Here is a 14,580-nt window from a genome sequence, read left to right as displayed (position 1 = left end):
AGACTTTAGTTTTTAGTTCCATCTGAAATTATATTGAGAATAGTTTTCATTGAAAGATCTTTTGATGGGTTTTATTTTGTAATTCTACATATTTCCTAATAACAGGTGCAGCAGTAGAGTCACCACCCAGGAAGGACATACAGGTGTAAGAACTCTTGGATAAACATGTCGCAAAGAAACATTTAAAATCGTTTTATCTGGGTATGCAAAGTGACATAAGAGGGAAAAAAATAATTTGTTCATCTTGCTTTCTAAAAAAAGGTGAAGCCCAACAGATATGATCTGCTGTTGATCAGCAATTGTGAATTTTGCTGTAGAGTAGGGGGCGAATGAAGACCAGCGTCACTCAAGTTACATGGTCTGTAATCATATTAATAATAATATTGATAGTAACAACAATAATAACAATCATAACCAACTCTTCTCCAGGATGCTGCTGACGTGTGTGGAAGTTTAAACACTGCAAATATTTTATCTTTGGATAAAACTCACCTCTCGTTTCCTTTAAAATGATTAGAATTGATATATTTTTATTTTATTTATTTATTTTGTTGTGTGTGTTAAATAGATATCCACACATCTACTATGTATTATTATTAAAGTTCATTAAAACTGAAAATGATGATTTGATCTCCTGATTTTTCTCCAGCGCCACCAAAGCTTTGACATTTGATGGATTGAAATCTGACACACACACATTCATATTTAAGCTGAACTCTAATAATTAATGTTTAGTTTTTATCGTCAGGTTCACGTTTTGATTTGTCCAGTTCTTATAAATATGACCGAATACACTGTGGCCTGCCTCATAGAAACATCCAGTAGTTACCACCGGTGTCCACTAGGTGGAGACAGAACACAAATAATTAAACTCGCCTTTAGTATTAATGAACAATGAACATTTAATTTTAGATGCAGTAAATCCATGATAAAGAGTAGTGGTGCTGGGGTTGATAATGTGAAATCAATTAAAACATAGTTTACACTTGAAACAACGCACTTATGATCCCACAACTCACTACTTAACATTCCTGTTGACCTCTGGGTGAAATCTGACCTGAATGTTTCTAAATCACATAATTTGATATAAATGTGTTTGTGGGATGTTGACTCTGAAAAGAAGCGTCTAATATATAGTAATTAGTTGAGAGGAAGGTGGCTCTAAATGTTTAACAGAGAATTAGATGATGAGACACAAACATTACAGGTCAGAGAAAGTGGTCTGTGATGCTGAAGGTAGTTTGATCTGGTCTGTAGACACATAACTGACTAACAGGGTCTGGTGTGTACTTTTGTTCTGCAGTGGATAGCAGCATTTATTGTAGAGTTGTCAGAAAAAGATCAGTGACAGCACTATTGTCTTTTCAGATGAATCATTATTGCTGGTTCTTATTCTGCATCGATATAATGGACACACAGTAAACTAGATTTTATTTTCCTCAGAATCTGTCAGAAAATGTAGTTTTACCCAAAGTTTAGTGTCATAAATATGATGTGAATTAATCTAAATGTGAATAATGGAGACAATGTTTGAAAAATTGAAGATTTTATTAAAAAGTTAAACATTCATTGATACATTTGACACATATTTAAATGTTTTGAAAACTGGTGACATTTCTGAAATGTTAGACAGTAAAACATATGACACTGATATTCAAGTATTATTATCAATACTTTATTATAACGTACCTATAAAACTATGTCCTAACCTTCTCTCTGTCTGTCTCAGGTCTCAACCCCCACCCTCCCCCTCCCTCTCTTTCCTTTTCTTCCTCTTCCATCTTTCATTACAGGAACCAGGTTAACAAGGATCTGAAGCTTCCTGAGATGTGCCCCCACCCTCAGTCTCAATCCCTGGGTTCCTCTACCATCATGTTTACACATTCAGCCTTTCACTTCATTCCTCCCCTTCTCATCTCTCCATCCATTTCTCTCATGACCTGTCTACCAATAAACTAACTTTCATCAATAAAGACGTGGTCTTTGTTAGTGTGATCAGAGTTTTGGAGCAACCCTGTGGAGGCTCTTTGTTCATGTTCAGTGTTGTTAGGACTCATTACTGGACTCCAGCTGTACAGTCATTAATTGATCTGATAAAACAAAAAACTTAATCACCTTAGACAGGAACCTTAACAAGAAAACTTTAAACAGTTTTCTAAAAGCCACAAGGAGCCAGTGAAAAGGAAGAGGGTTGATATGAGAAGGTCTATTTGATCCAGTTAGTAGTCTACCAGCAGCATTCTCCATAACCTGCAACCGACTGCTGGATGACTCACTAAGAGATGTAAAAAGTGTATTACAACAGTCAATACCAGACTGCATAAACATCTCTGATTCCTCATTTGAAGCTAAAGGTCAGCACATGAAAAAATATAAAGTAGAAGCAGCACAGCAGACTCCATGAGACCATGTCTTAGAATAGAATCAAACGTGGCCTCAGGAATCTAGTATCAGGAGTTTTCAGCAAAGTATGTAGTGTATAAATGTATTTGTGGTATTGGAAGCCATTATATGAACACATACTTCTACTAATTCTAGTAACACTACTATTAGTGGGTCAAAGACAAGACATGTCAATTCTGGTGTCCGAGGCATATTTATAATAGCAAAAATAAATAAAAAAAATTAAAAAGTACAATTTGTTACTCAATTCTCCCCACTTTACTTACTCATATGAGTATTTACTGAAAGAAATTCAAATTTAAGGACCTATTTAGCTCAAAAGTACAAAACTGTCCATCCTGGATAACTTCCGGGCTAAAGATCTAAGTACAAAATTATGCTAAAAATGTCATACATCTTAATAAAGGCATTAATGATACACTGGGACATAATTGTGTTGGTGTTTGTAATGACACCTACAAATATAGTAACAACACTAAGCTCATTTACATTTTTATTCAAGAAATACTTTTGTCCCCATTTTTGGATTCTCAAATGTCCTTCCTGTGTATCACACATAAAGTGGCTATATAACCATAATTTGATTTGGACATTCATGTTACATGGTGTTGTATCAGCCAACAGATTCTAAAGGACCCCCAAAAGAGATAACAATGTCAATAAATCTCTCTTAAAATGTTGATATTTTGACCTTTTCGCTCAGTGGTACGTGATGTATCACCATGATGTGTCTTTCTGGATAACGCTAATAACACATTCATAATTTTTTTAATTTTAAAATGACCTTTTTCATGTGAAATATGACATTGATGTGTTGAAGATTGAGCTAATGTTTTACACAGTAGACCCAGTTAGTGCCCGATTATGAAGGAAAAATAGTTGTTTTGTCCTTCCTGGGTAACGAAGATATTCTGTTACCCAGGACATGTCCTCTGTTATAGAGAATGGACATGTTAATCAATTCAGTAGCTGTAGGTTTTAAGACATTGATTTGATGTTGTACTGTTGTTCTTTTATTATTATTAATAGCAGCTGATTTTGATTTAGTTTCACTTTTAAAATCCTTATACGTCTTTGACTCTAGTACTAATACTATGATAAGTTGATGCATAAATAATAAAAATCCCATATACTCTAAGGTGACTCAGTGAACTGAGTTTGTCAGTCAGGTTTCTGGATTCAGTCTCTCAGAGAGCTCAGAGATTCTTCACTATCTGTAAGGTCAGAAACAAACAGAGTTAAAGGTCAACTCATAGTCTGGAGAAATCATCAACAGTTTGTTAGATCAGATGAAACAGAATAAAATAAGTTTTACTTACCAGGTGGAGCCTTTTGGTCTGAAATGAAAAGTAAAGACAGGTCATTTCACTTCCAGTTGTTAATGTCAGAATATCTTTCATCATCTTATCTCCAGTGAATATGATCCTCTTCTACTCACTCAACCTGAAGAATAAATCCACTCTGCTCTTCTGTTTAGTTCTCACTTTGTTTCTTTCTTCATCACTTCTCTCCCTCATCATCATAGTATAGTCATGTTCTCCTGACTTCTCCTGACTCTGAGACTTACTCAGCTTTTACTGCTGGATGCTTTAAACTGTAGGATTCAACTCAAAGACTGAATCAAAGACGCTCACCTTGTTTCTTTTTATGAACCATGAATCCAGCAGCTGCTGCAACGACGACAACAGCAACAACCAGTGCAGAGATGATGATGATGATGATGGTGGTGGTGATGGGATTCTCTGTTGAACAAAGAACAAACTACAGATAAGAGCAGGTTGTCCATAAATGTTTTTTTTGCCCTTCTCTGCTGCAATTACGGCATACAACAAAAGCAAAATGCCGAAGAAAATAAATTATAAATTATGAATGTCTCCAAGGTTTTATTAAAATTAATAAGAAGGTCCCAATAACTGTTAATGAATCTGGCTAAGACATAACTAATGCAGTTGTGAGATGTCCTCTTACCCCAGTTGGTTCTGATCTGCGTTTCATCCAGTTTGGTGATGATGTCGTCCTCCACACCAGAGAGATGAAACACACAGTCGTACCTCCTCCAGTCTTCAGGTGAGACTGATGAAATGTCCAGGTCAACATTCATCTGGAAGGATCCATCATGGTTGGGGAGGATCTCTCCATGTTCCACTCCTTCATGAATCTTCTCTCCATCTTTCCTCCAGAACATCCTGGCTCTGTCAGGGTAGAAACCTGTAGCGTGGCAGCTGACTGGAGAGGAGGGAGTCTTCTGGAGGAGAGACACTGAGGGGACGTCTGCAGGGAAAGAAATAGAGGAGGAAGAGGAACAAAAATAATTTAGATTATTAAGAAATTAACCAGTACATACATGGAATCAGTTACATATTATATATTTCTAACATGATCATTTTTGCTGATTGAAATCATTATCTTTGCTGATTAACCACAAACACAGATGGAGCTGATCTATGGTCATAAAATATATTAAAGAATATATTGAACCAATGATGGTGAGTAATAAAAAGTGAAGTGATTAGTTCTTTCTTGTCAAACATCTCTTCATCTTTCTCAGAAGAAGAGTCAGACTCACTCAACTGATAATACAACAAATATACAATAAACAGTATAGTGTTCACCAAACTACATCAGGTCATGTGACTCTACCTGTTCTCAGCAGAGAGCTGTTCCCATACTTCAAACTCAACTTCAGCCACTGAGGATAAAGATGAGTAAGGAAATCCACATAGTCTTTCATTCTAACTGTATCTTCATCCCATTTCTGTTTGATAATATCAGCCTCTGGTCTCAGAGCGGTCCACGTCAACGTCTTCAGATCCAGTTCAATCAAGTCTTCTCCATCATAACCAAACCGTCCAAAACCAGTTACCTCTCCAGTCGTTTCCTCCCATTCACAACCATCTAAAAGCTGTAAAATGTGAACACCTGAGAGAGAGACAACAGACAACAATGAACAGTGATGTATAAATATCTGAAGATGATTTTAAATGATGATCCATTGTGTGATGCTCTGGTTTGTAGACGATGCAGTGTATTCTGAATGGTTTCAATAGCATGCTTTAGTCATCATGACCTTTTTTATTTATGGGCAGTCATTCAACAAACAGTCAAGACATTCATGTCAAACACAGTCAGTGGAGGTCTTGTATTTATCGAGGGCTTTTCTACTGATTGGTAGAAAATGTGATGAACTAGATCAGATCAGATGGTTCATTTGTCATTCACACTAAAGTAGTTTCTTTACATCCAAGACTGTTGAACTGATAAATGGGAACCATCTGCTGGTGACCACTGTTGAATGTGAAGGTTCTCAGTCATCCAGGACATGGTACGTCAAGAACAAACTAAAACTAAAAGGTGGACTTGCTGAGTTTCTTGGAGATGTTTCATCCAAGAAGCTCCTTCAGTTCTAAATGACTGGTGGAGAGAAATGTCCTTCACAAACCAACTGTGAATAAAACCTGGAATATGTAGACCTACCTGAACCTTCACTGTGGTTGAAGCTCTGGATCAAAGTGTTCATAATGTGTTTGGACCGGGGAGGTAGAATCTGAAAACACTGCTCAGTGTGCCATTTCCTGAGTTGAAGATTGTCATCAAGTAATTTTGTCACCCAGTCCTGTCTTGGTTCTGCTATCTTGTTGCTGCCATCACAGTATCCCACCTGGATGTCATCAACCTCTGCTACGATCATAAACTCTGGAAGGTTTGGGACTCCAGAGGAGGTAGTGGTGTAATACTTCAGCGAGTGTTTCACTGTAGAACAAATATCAAATATAATGTCTCTATTAAATAAAATAATAAGCATTATATAAATAATACTAATTAAAATATGGACTTAGGCTTCATTTGGTAGAAGGAGTCTGGTAAAACATCAACTGTGTGAGAACAGTTAAAGCCATGACACAGAGCAACATGTAAGGTCGAGTGGAAAGGATTTAAAGAAAAGATGATAAAGAATGTGAATGTGATCTTACCTGGTGATGAAACATGACACAAGAGAAGCAGCAACAACAATGTTTTCATCCACATTTGCATTTTTTATTTTGATGAAGACATTGGGCCATCAGCTGGTAAAGAGTTGTGTGTCTGTGTTAGAGGGACACATACAACGTAGGAAAAAAAGCCATATGCTTTATGCAGAGAAGGGATAAATAACACTAATAACAGTGTTTACAATTTCAACAATTTTAATTGGGTAGTAAACTCATGCATTGACAGAAAAACATGGATATATACATATATATATACATGGATTGTAACTTTTGTAAACTCAATCAAAAACTGTCTCTTGGCTGTTAGGGGGGCTGAAATGTCTGCAGGCGTAACAATACAACGAGTCCAGCATTTTGGAATAGTCCAGCCAAGGATGAATGTCATACCAGGCTACACAGTAAAGTCAGCGTTTACACTTGAGGTGTTAAATACAGGATCAGAGTTTAGAGTAAGAAGTTCGGAGTTAATATTTAAACATTTACACCTAGAGGTTTGATTTAGTGACACTTCCTTTTGACACTCAGTTATGACAACAACTATTTATCAGCTGAGAGTTAATTATAATGGATTAACTCTACCCAGAGTATAATTAACTCCACTAGTGTGTGTCTAGTTTAACACCACGAATTCAACTCTTCTCAATTTGCTGTGTACTTTAAAGCTTCCTCTCCTGTCCCCCACCAAGGTCCTCGGAAACAGTTTCTACTTTGGCTGCGCTGGTGCTTCTTGCCGACATTGGCTGATATCTGGAGAAAGACAAAACATGTCAACAGATACACCAGAGCAATAAAGAAACAGCAATAGGATTTTTATATGACATTGGAGAATCTGATTAATACAAAAAAAAAATTAAAACCCATGATGAACCCCTGACTAAACATGTCTTCATGTACATACTGTTTTTGTCCAAACAAGCAAATGTTCTTTTAGCATCACTAACCTGATGGTCCAGTGCATGTAGATGAGGAAGCACTATTCTCTGCCTGACTCTCATCTGTCCTTTGTTCCTGCTCTGTTCCATCACTTTCATTGCTGACCTCTTCATCTAACTCCTCTGGATCCCTTTCTATTTGCAGCTGCTTCTCTTCATTTCCTGTCTGTGCCTCATCTGGATCATCTAGTCCACCATCATTGCTGCTTAGGGCTTGCTGCTGGGGGATTATTTCGATGACTGAAGAGCAAAAATGATAGGACAGTCAAGCAAAAGCACAACACTGAATTAAATATTAACTCAATAGTGTTGCTGTCAGCTTGCTTGAATTAATATTATAGTGTACTAGCGATTCTTTTAAAATTATAGGTCGAAAATAAGGGGGCTGAAATCATTTCACTCTTGTAACATGTCAGGAAAAAAGTCTTGAATCACTATGGATACGTATGAGTGTGAAATCGTTTTTAGATGACCACATTTTTCAGACGTGACCAAAAGCGTATCTTGTGTTTCCAATTGCATACGTTCATAAAATAGTTTCACTCACCTTCAGTTGTTTGGATGATAAATGTTTGGTCGTGTTTTAAGTGTTTTCGCGCTCTTATCAGGCGGCAAACTCCGGGGCTGAGCGATAAAGCTCATGCGGAAGTGCAAAAAAACTGCAGTTCATCGAGTGGCCGCTTGAAGCTGGTTGCAAAAGGAAGCAAATCTCCATAGACCCTCATGTTAAAAAGCCCAACTTTACAGCATTATTAAACATGTTGACTGCCTGGTACAAAAAACGACTTTGGTGTCAATGGTTTATTTTACTATTTGTGACAACTGTACGGGGGGTGATTTTTTTTTCTAACTCATTCGTTTATTTTTTATTAAGGTTTAAAATTCTGCATAATTAAGGGCGTTCCCGCTGCCAGAGGCCTCACCTGAGCCAATGACAATCTTTCGGCTGAGTTTGAGGTTTTGGTCCATAAAAAAATAATAGTTAAGTAGTCCGGTAAGTGAATTTGGAGAATTATTCTTATGATCGGTGTCAGGACCCAATATAGCCAGTCCGGTAGCTGAAGTTAACTATCTAAGGAATTAGCCTTAGGCTAGCCTTCTAGCTGGGCTGCGGTTTGTTAGCCAGGCTAATGGGAGGCTATCTGTCAAACCGCCAGCGAAGTCAAACCGTAAATAATAATTAATAATACTTTTAAGTGAAGTGTGATATTTGGGAAATATTAATCCATCATCATGTACCCAGTAATTCACGTTCAGTTCAGACAATATCACCAGTAGGGGGCGTGTCTAGTCAGGACTAAACGCCACACGAGTCACATGGTCTGTATAATAATAATAATAATAATAATAATAATAATAATAATGGTTCTCTTGGTTAAGTGGGTAAATAAAACAGGTTTTCAGTACATTTGATCAGGCTCCATTATCTATCACAGGATGTAAAACAATTTATGACTAAATGTTGATGAAATAATTCAACAGACTAATGTTAGACATATTCTAAAGACGTCTGTTATTGGATGTTGAATCATTTTAATCGTGATATTTATAATAATATGATTTTATGTGAATGTATTTCATGTATTGTTGAGGTATTTATATCAACTATTTCCTTATTAACTCCGTGCTCCTGCATCCTGCTCTTCGTGTGGAAGTTTAAACACTACGAATATCTCGTGAGACTTTGAGTAAAACTCACCTCTCGTTTCCTTTAAAATGATAAGAAATTATTTTGGGTTTATTTTTTTTTGTGTTAAATAGTTTACACTGTATTAAGGTGGTATTGTAGGAAAGAGAAGTGAGGTTCACTGGAGACAGGACAGAGAATATGACACATGAGCAGAAATGCATGCCAGTACCGTAAGTACACAAGTAGACGCACAAGAAAACATGACAACAGGAAGCCGTGTTACGGTTTATAACGTCAGTAAACACATAAATAAAATATAATCACACATATGAAGCATCTGGTAAGTGTTTTATTTGTGTTATTAGTTGAACTGAAAGTGAAACTAAATGATAGTTCGAGGCTGCAGCAGATCTGTGGAACAGAGTCGAGTGGAAATAATTTAAAGAAAAAGACGATGAAGAATGTGGATGTGATCTTACAGCAAAACTAACTTCATCATCTTATTTCACATGAGGTCAAGGTTCCAACTGGTCAGTTGGAAGGAAGTACACGTGGGAGTGTCCACCGACTGCGTAATGTTTCTTTTTGTTTGTTTGTTTTTTTACTATTATTATATAACTTTATTTGCAGCAAACAGGTTCTGATACGACAACGACTGTAATTAGTTGGTAAAATATGTTGATTTGCTGTAAAATGTTCAATACAATAAGCTTTTTTTTAAATAAATAAGAATACAAATAAATGAGCCTGTAAGAACAAATGGCAACACCAGAGCAATAAAAAGGAGAGGGAAACGCCTGGTAGACATAGTGGTCCGGTTTAATGCGGAAGTAGCCTGAACACGTACAACTGATAAACTGTTCTCCACTGGAATTGTTCTAGTTACAGTTAAAGGATGGTGATTAGTCCATTGATTAAGATGGGCTCAGACTACAGGAGATTTAGAAACTGTCACCTTACACTTAAGGAGGAATGAACATTACAGATATTATTTAGTTATTTATATGATCTTATTTAGATTTTCTATAGATCAGGGAGAACTGATTCCCAGCACCTAATGATCTCAAAGGAAATGGAAGGAGAGGATCTGATGATAAATGATAATGATCCAAAACTCAGAGTCGACTTTTAGTCGCATTAGCATTAAAAGAATCATCAGCTGTTTTAACTTTCTCAAAACCATTACTGTTACTCATTCATTTTGTGTCCATCACAGGACTAACACACAGAGACAGACATTCACACCTACGACCAATTTAGAATCAGTGAACCTAACGAGCATGTGTTTAGAGGTGGGAGGAAGCCAGAGTCCCCAGAGAGAACCCACAGACACAGGGAGAACATGCAAACTCCACCCAGAAAGAAAAACCCTGTTGGATTCAAACCCAGATCTTCTTACTGAGGCATCAGTGCTAACCACCACATCAGTGACGACTGCTATGTCTGTGCTGCAGATATTACTGGATTTTGTGAGGCAGTGAGTTGAGAGTTTTCAAGTTCAGATTCTGCATCATGTCCAATGTGTCAGGTTTGTTACATGAGCTGGAGACATGGTGTGTTCTCTGAGCAGCAGATAAGTAGATAAACACCTTCAGATGAAGCAGATACACAGCTCTGTCACAGAGGTCTAACTTCATGAAAACCATTTTAAGGTGCGTTACATTCTCTCTGTGACTGTGGTTGACTGTTTTAGTACTGACCAAATAAAACTCAGAGAGGTGACTGATAGTGAACCTGTTACAGAAGACCAGTCTACTTGGTAACACTGAGATCACATGTTTCATCTACACTGTATCTGCTGGGACTAAAACACATTAACTGGCCTCAGTTTCTTGGTCAGTTATCAAACTCTTAACCCAGTTTCCTTTGACCTTATACATTTACTTATAATAAAACCATGTACTTCATAGATAAGTTTGATTCCAGTGTTCCTTAGTTAATCTGTAAATTATTACAGGTAAATATGTTAAATTTATATGGAGAGGATTCAATTCAAGATTTTAAATCTTATTATACATCAGTGAAGAATGAACAAAAATATTTCTTGTTGTAATTTATTTTTATTTTTTTAAATGTCATTCTATGAAGCCAAGTGTTGGTGTTTCTTGTTGTTTACTCTGTCTTGTCTTGTTTTGTTGGTTTAAATAAAGGTTAGTCTATAGTTTCCTTTAGTTATGAATAAATAGGTGGTTTTCTGTAGTGACTGTGTGTCTTTCTTTCTTGTCATTTGTCAGGTGTGAGAGTGAAGTCGTTGAGCCAAAAGGTAGAGCTGGTTTTGATGTGAAACTAAATTATTTTCTATTTCTTCATCTCATAAACAATCCTTGAAATAACAGGATTCAAACCATGAAAAACAATCTGAAGTTTTAACAGAGTCAATTTCACGTTAAATGTTGAAGGAAACTTCTTCATCTTTACAGCTTAGAGACTTGTAGTATTTATGTTCAACACAACAAGATGACAGCAAAGAAGATGAGTTACAAGAAAAACCTGTAACTCACACCCTGAAACAGAAAACTATGGGAATTACAAAAACATTTTTTGATTGTGTGTGCCTTGATGTAAAGTAGCTACACTATTGTGACTGAGCTGGTGTTTCATAAATACCATTTTAAGTTGTGTACTATCATTACATTCACTCTGTGACTTTGTGTTTTGGCACTGAACTAAATAAAACTTGGTAACACTGAGAACTGAACACAGTGAAAAACATCTTGTCACCTTTAACAACAAAACATTAAAATGTTGAAATCTGTTGCAGAATCCAGCTTCAACCAACAAACATCAGTACAGAATTTCTGATTCTGAAATATCGATACATTTGACACATATTTAAATGTTTTGAAAAATGGGGACATTTCTGAAATGTTAGACATGTCCAATGTTAAACATATGACACTGATATTCAAGTATTATTATCAATACTTTATTATAACGTAGCTATAAAACTATGTCCTAACCTTCTCTCTGTCTGTCTCAGGTCTCAACCCCCACCCTCCCCATCCCTCTCTTTCCTTTTCTTCCTCTTCCATCTTTCATTACAGGAACCAGTTTAACAAGGATCTGAAGCCTCCTGAGATGTGCCCCCACCCTGAGTCTCAATCCCTGGGTTCCTCTACCATCATGTTTACACATTCAGCCCTTCACTTCATTCCTCCCCTTCTCATCCCTCCATCCATTTCTCTCATGACCTGTCTACCAATAAACTAACTTTCATCAATTAAGACGTGGTCTTCGTTGGTGTGATCAGAGTTTTGGATCAACCCTGTGGAGGCTCTTTGTTCATGTTCAGTGTTGTTATGACTCATCACTGGACTCCAGCTGTACAGTCATTAATTAATCTGATAAAAAACTTAATCACATTAGACAGGAACCTTAACAAGAAAACTTTAAACAGTTTTCTGAAAGCCACAAGGAGTCAGAGAAAATGAAGAGGGCTGATATGAGAAGGTCTATTTGATCCAGTTAGTAGTCTACCAGCAGCATTCTCCATAACCTGCAACCGACTGCTGGATGACTCACTAAGAGATGTAAAAAGTGTATTACAACAGTCAATACCAGACTGCATAAACATCTCTGATTCCTCATTTGAAGCTAAAGGTCAGCACATGAAAAAATATAAAGTAGAAGCAGCACAGCAGACTCCATGAGACCATGTCTTAGAATAGAAACAAACGTGGCCTCAGGAATCTAGTATCAGGTGTTTTTGACAACGTGTGTTCGTATTGTAAGACATTATATAAACATGCTTATAACATACTAATGCTAGTAGTGACTCAGTGAGCTGTGTTTGTCAGTCAGGTTTCAGTTTCTCAGAGAGCTCAGCTGTTCTGTAAGGTCAGAAATAAACTGAGTAAAGGGTCCATTCATAGTAAATAAAAAGCAGAAACAGCTTTTTAGATCAGCAAAAATTAAATATGTTTTACTCACCAGATGGACGACACAGATTATATAAAATATTGTGTGTTCAAATATTGACTTGATTCTTGTTCACAGTGAACCTGACTACTACTGTACAATAGTTCAAGTAATTGTATTGTATAGTTTTAATGAAAGTGAATGACAAAATCAACCAGCATGCTGACACATTCTACTGACTTACATTCAAACTGTCATATTTTTTCTTCAGTAACTATACAAAAATATTGATTTGATTCTTCCTAACAGTGATCATTACTGTCCTCAATTCACTTCACTGCACAGACTGAAGAAATTTTCTTTTTTTTAAATCCTATTTGTGATATTGAAAGGTATTTGGAAAATAAATCCTGTTTTCCTTTTTAAATAAGAACAACACAAAAATACCAGATCTAATCAGAATCACTAACAGATCTATACCAGAGCAGCAAATCTCTACAAATAATAATGGAAATATTACAACTGTAGTGTTATCAAATGTAATGACTAATGTCAATGACTGAATATGAGGAACTGAACTGGGATGCTTTTAGGCTGGGTGAATTTGTCTTCTTCAAAATTATACAGTAAAATTACTTGAACTATTGTACAGTAGTAGTCAGGACCAGTGTGAGCAAGGATCAAGAAAATATTTTAGCAAATATATGAAGGAAAGTGTTTTATGACTGAATATGAGAAATTAAATAAGGTGGCAAGTTTTCTTCCAAATTATGCAGTAAATGACTTAATAGAGAGGGGGGCTGTCAACAAGAATCCAGTCAAAAAATGTCGTAACCTATGAAGGTTTTGTGGTGACATATGCATCAACATCCATGCCTGCTCCGTAAGTACACGAGTAGACGCCCAAGAAAGTTTAGACTGAGGCTGGCCTGACGAACCACGGCTCACATGGCTGCAGTCAAGGTTTATAGCGTCAGTAAACACATAATTAAAACATAATCACACATATGAAGCATCTAGTAACTGGTTTATTAGGGTTATTAGTTGAACTGAAAGTGAAACTTAACTTCGAGGCTGCAGCAAAGTTGTGAGTCGAGCAGAAATAATTTAAAGGGAAGACGATGAAGAATGTGAATGTGATCTTACCTGGTGATGAGGCATGGCACAAGAGAAGCAGCAAAACTAACTTAATCATCTTATTTCACATATGGTCAAGATTCCAGCTGACAGGGAGCTGGCTGAACCCGGAAGTAAAATGTCCGACAGTGTCAGGGGACTTTTTTTTTATATAACTTTATTTAAAACATGTGCAACTGTAATCAGTTGGTAAAATGTCTTTAATGTGGTGGTCCACTAGAGGGCGACAACAACCGAAAAATGGTCACCAAGGTAAAACTCTTCAAGTATAATTGTAATAACGTAGAAATAAAATGATGACGATGCAAAAAGAGTGATTTTAGATGCAGTTCTAATTAATCATATGTCAGTGTTGTGAGTTGTTCAGGTGATGAACTGCATCATGTCCAATGTGTCAAGTTCTGTTACCTGAGCTGGTGTGTTTTGGACTTTAGCAGCAGACAAGTAGAGACAAGCAGGAAGATGAAGCAGAAACACATGATAAGATCTATAGACACATTCAGATTTTCTCATTTGCTTTATTGGAAAGACTGTAATTATTTATTCACAGATACAAATGTGTTTTCAACCAAAATCACAGTATGAACTAAAACCAGCTCAGATGATTGGTTCAGCATTTAAACCTATTCAT

General features: G+C 36.5%; 2 protein-coding genes and 1 pseudogene across 2 annotated transcripts in view; all 3 read right to left on the bottom strand.

Moving 5' to 3' along the window:
- The window catches only part of LOC125019714 (major histocompatibility complex class I-related gene protein-like), a 118,646-nt gene that overhangs the window by 26,280 nt on the left and 77,786 nt on the right, over positions 1 to 14,580 (bottom strand). The gene's annotated exons all lie outside the window — the stretch shown is intronic.
- LOC125020296 overlaps positions 1 to 14,580 on the bottom strand; it is a 69,910-nt pseudogene that overhangs the window by 15,906 nt on the left and 39,424 nt on the right.
- On the bottom strand, positions 3,386 to 10,246 carry LOC125019721 (major histocompatibility complex class I-related gene protein-like). Its single transcript, XM_047604687.1, has 8 exons — positions 7,334 to 10,246; positions 6,375 to 7,139; positions 5,884 to 6,153; positions 5,044 to 5,322; positions 4,372 to 4,674; positions 4,038 to 4,145; positions 3,723 to 3,740; positions 3,386 to 3,617 (listed from the first exon to the last, which is right to left on the bottom strand). Exons 2-8 carry the CDS (start codon positions 6,433 to 6,435, stop codon positions 3,583 to 3,585), a joined length of 1,074 nt encoding a protein of 357 aa, XP_047460643.1. The 5' UTR covers positions 6,436 to 7,139; positions 7,334 to 10,246; the 3' UTR covers positions 3,386 to 3,582.

This window comes from Mugil cephalus, chromosome 14, assembly GCF_022458985.1.
Source record: "Mugil cephalus isolate CIBA_MC_2020 chromosome 14, CIBA_Mcephalus_1.1, whole genome shotgun sequence".
Lineage (NCBI taxonomy): Eukaryota > Metazoa > Chordata > Actinopteri > Mugiliformes > Mugilidae > Mugil > Mugil cephalus.
This window is presented reverse-complemented; position numbering and strand designations above follow the sequence as displayed.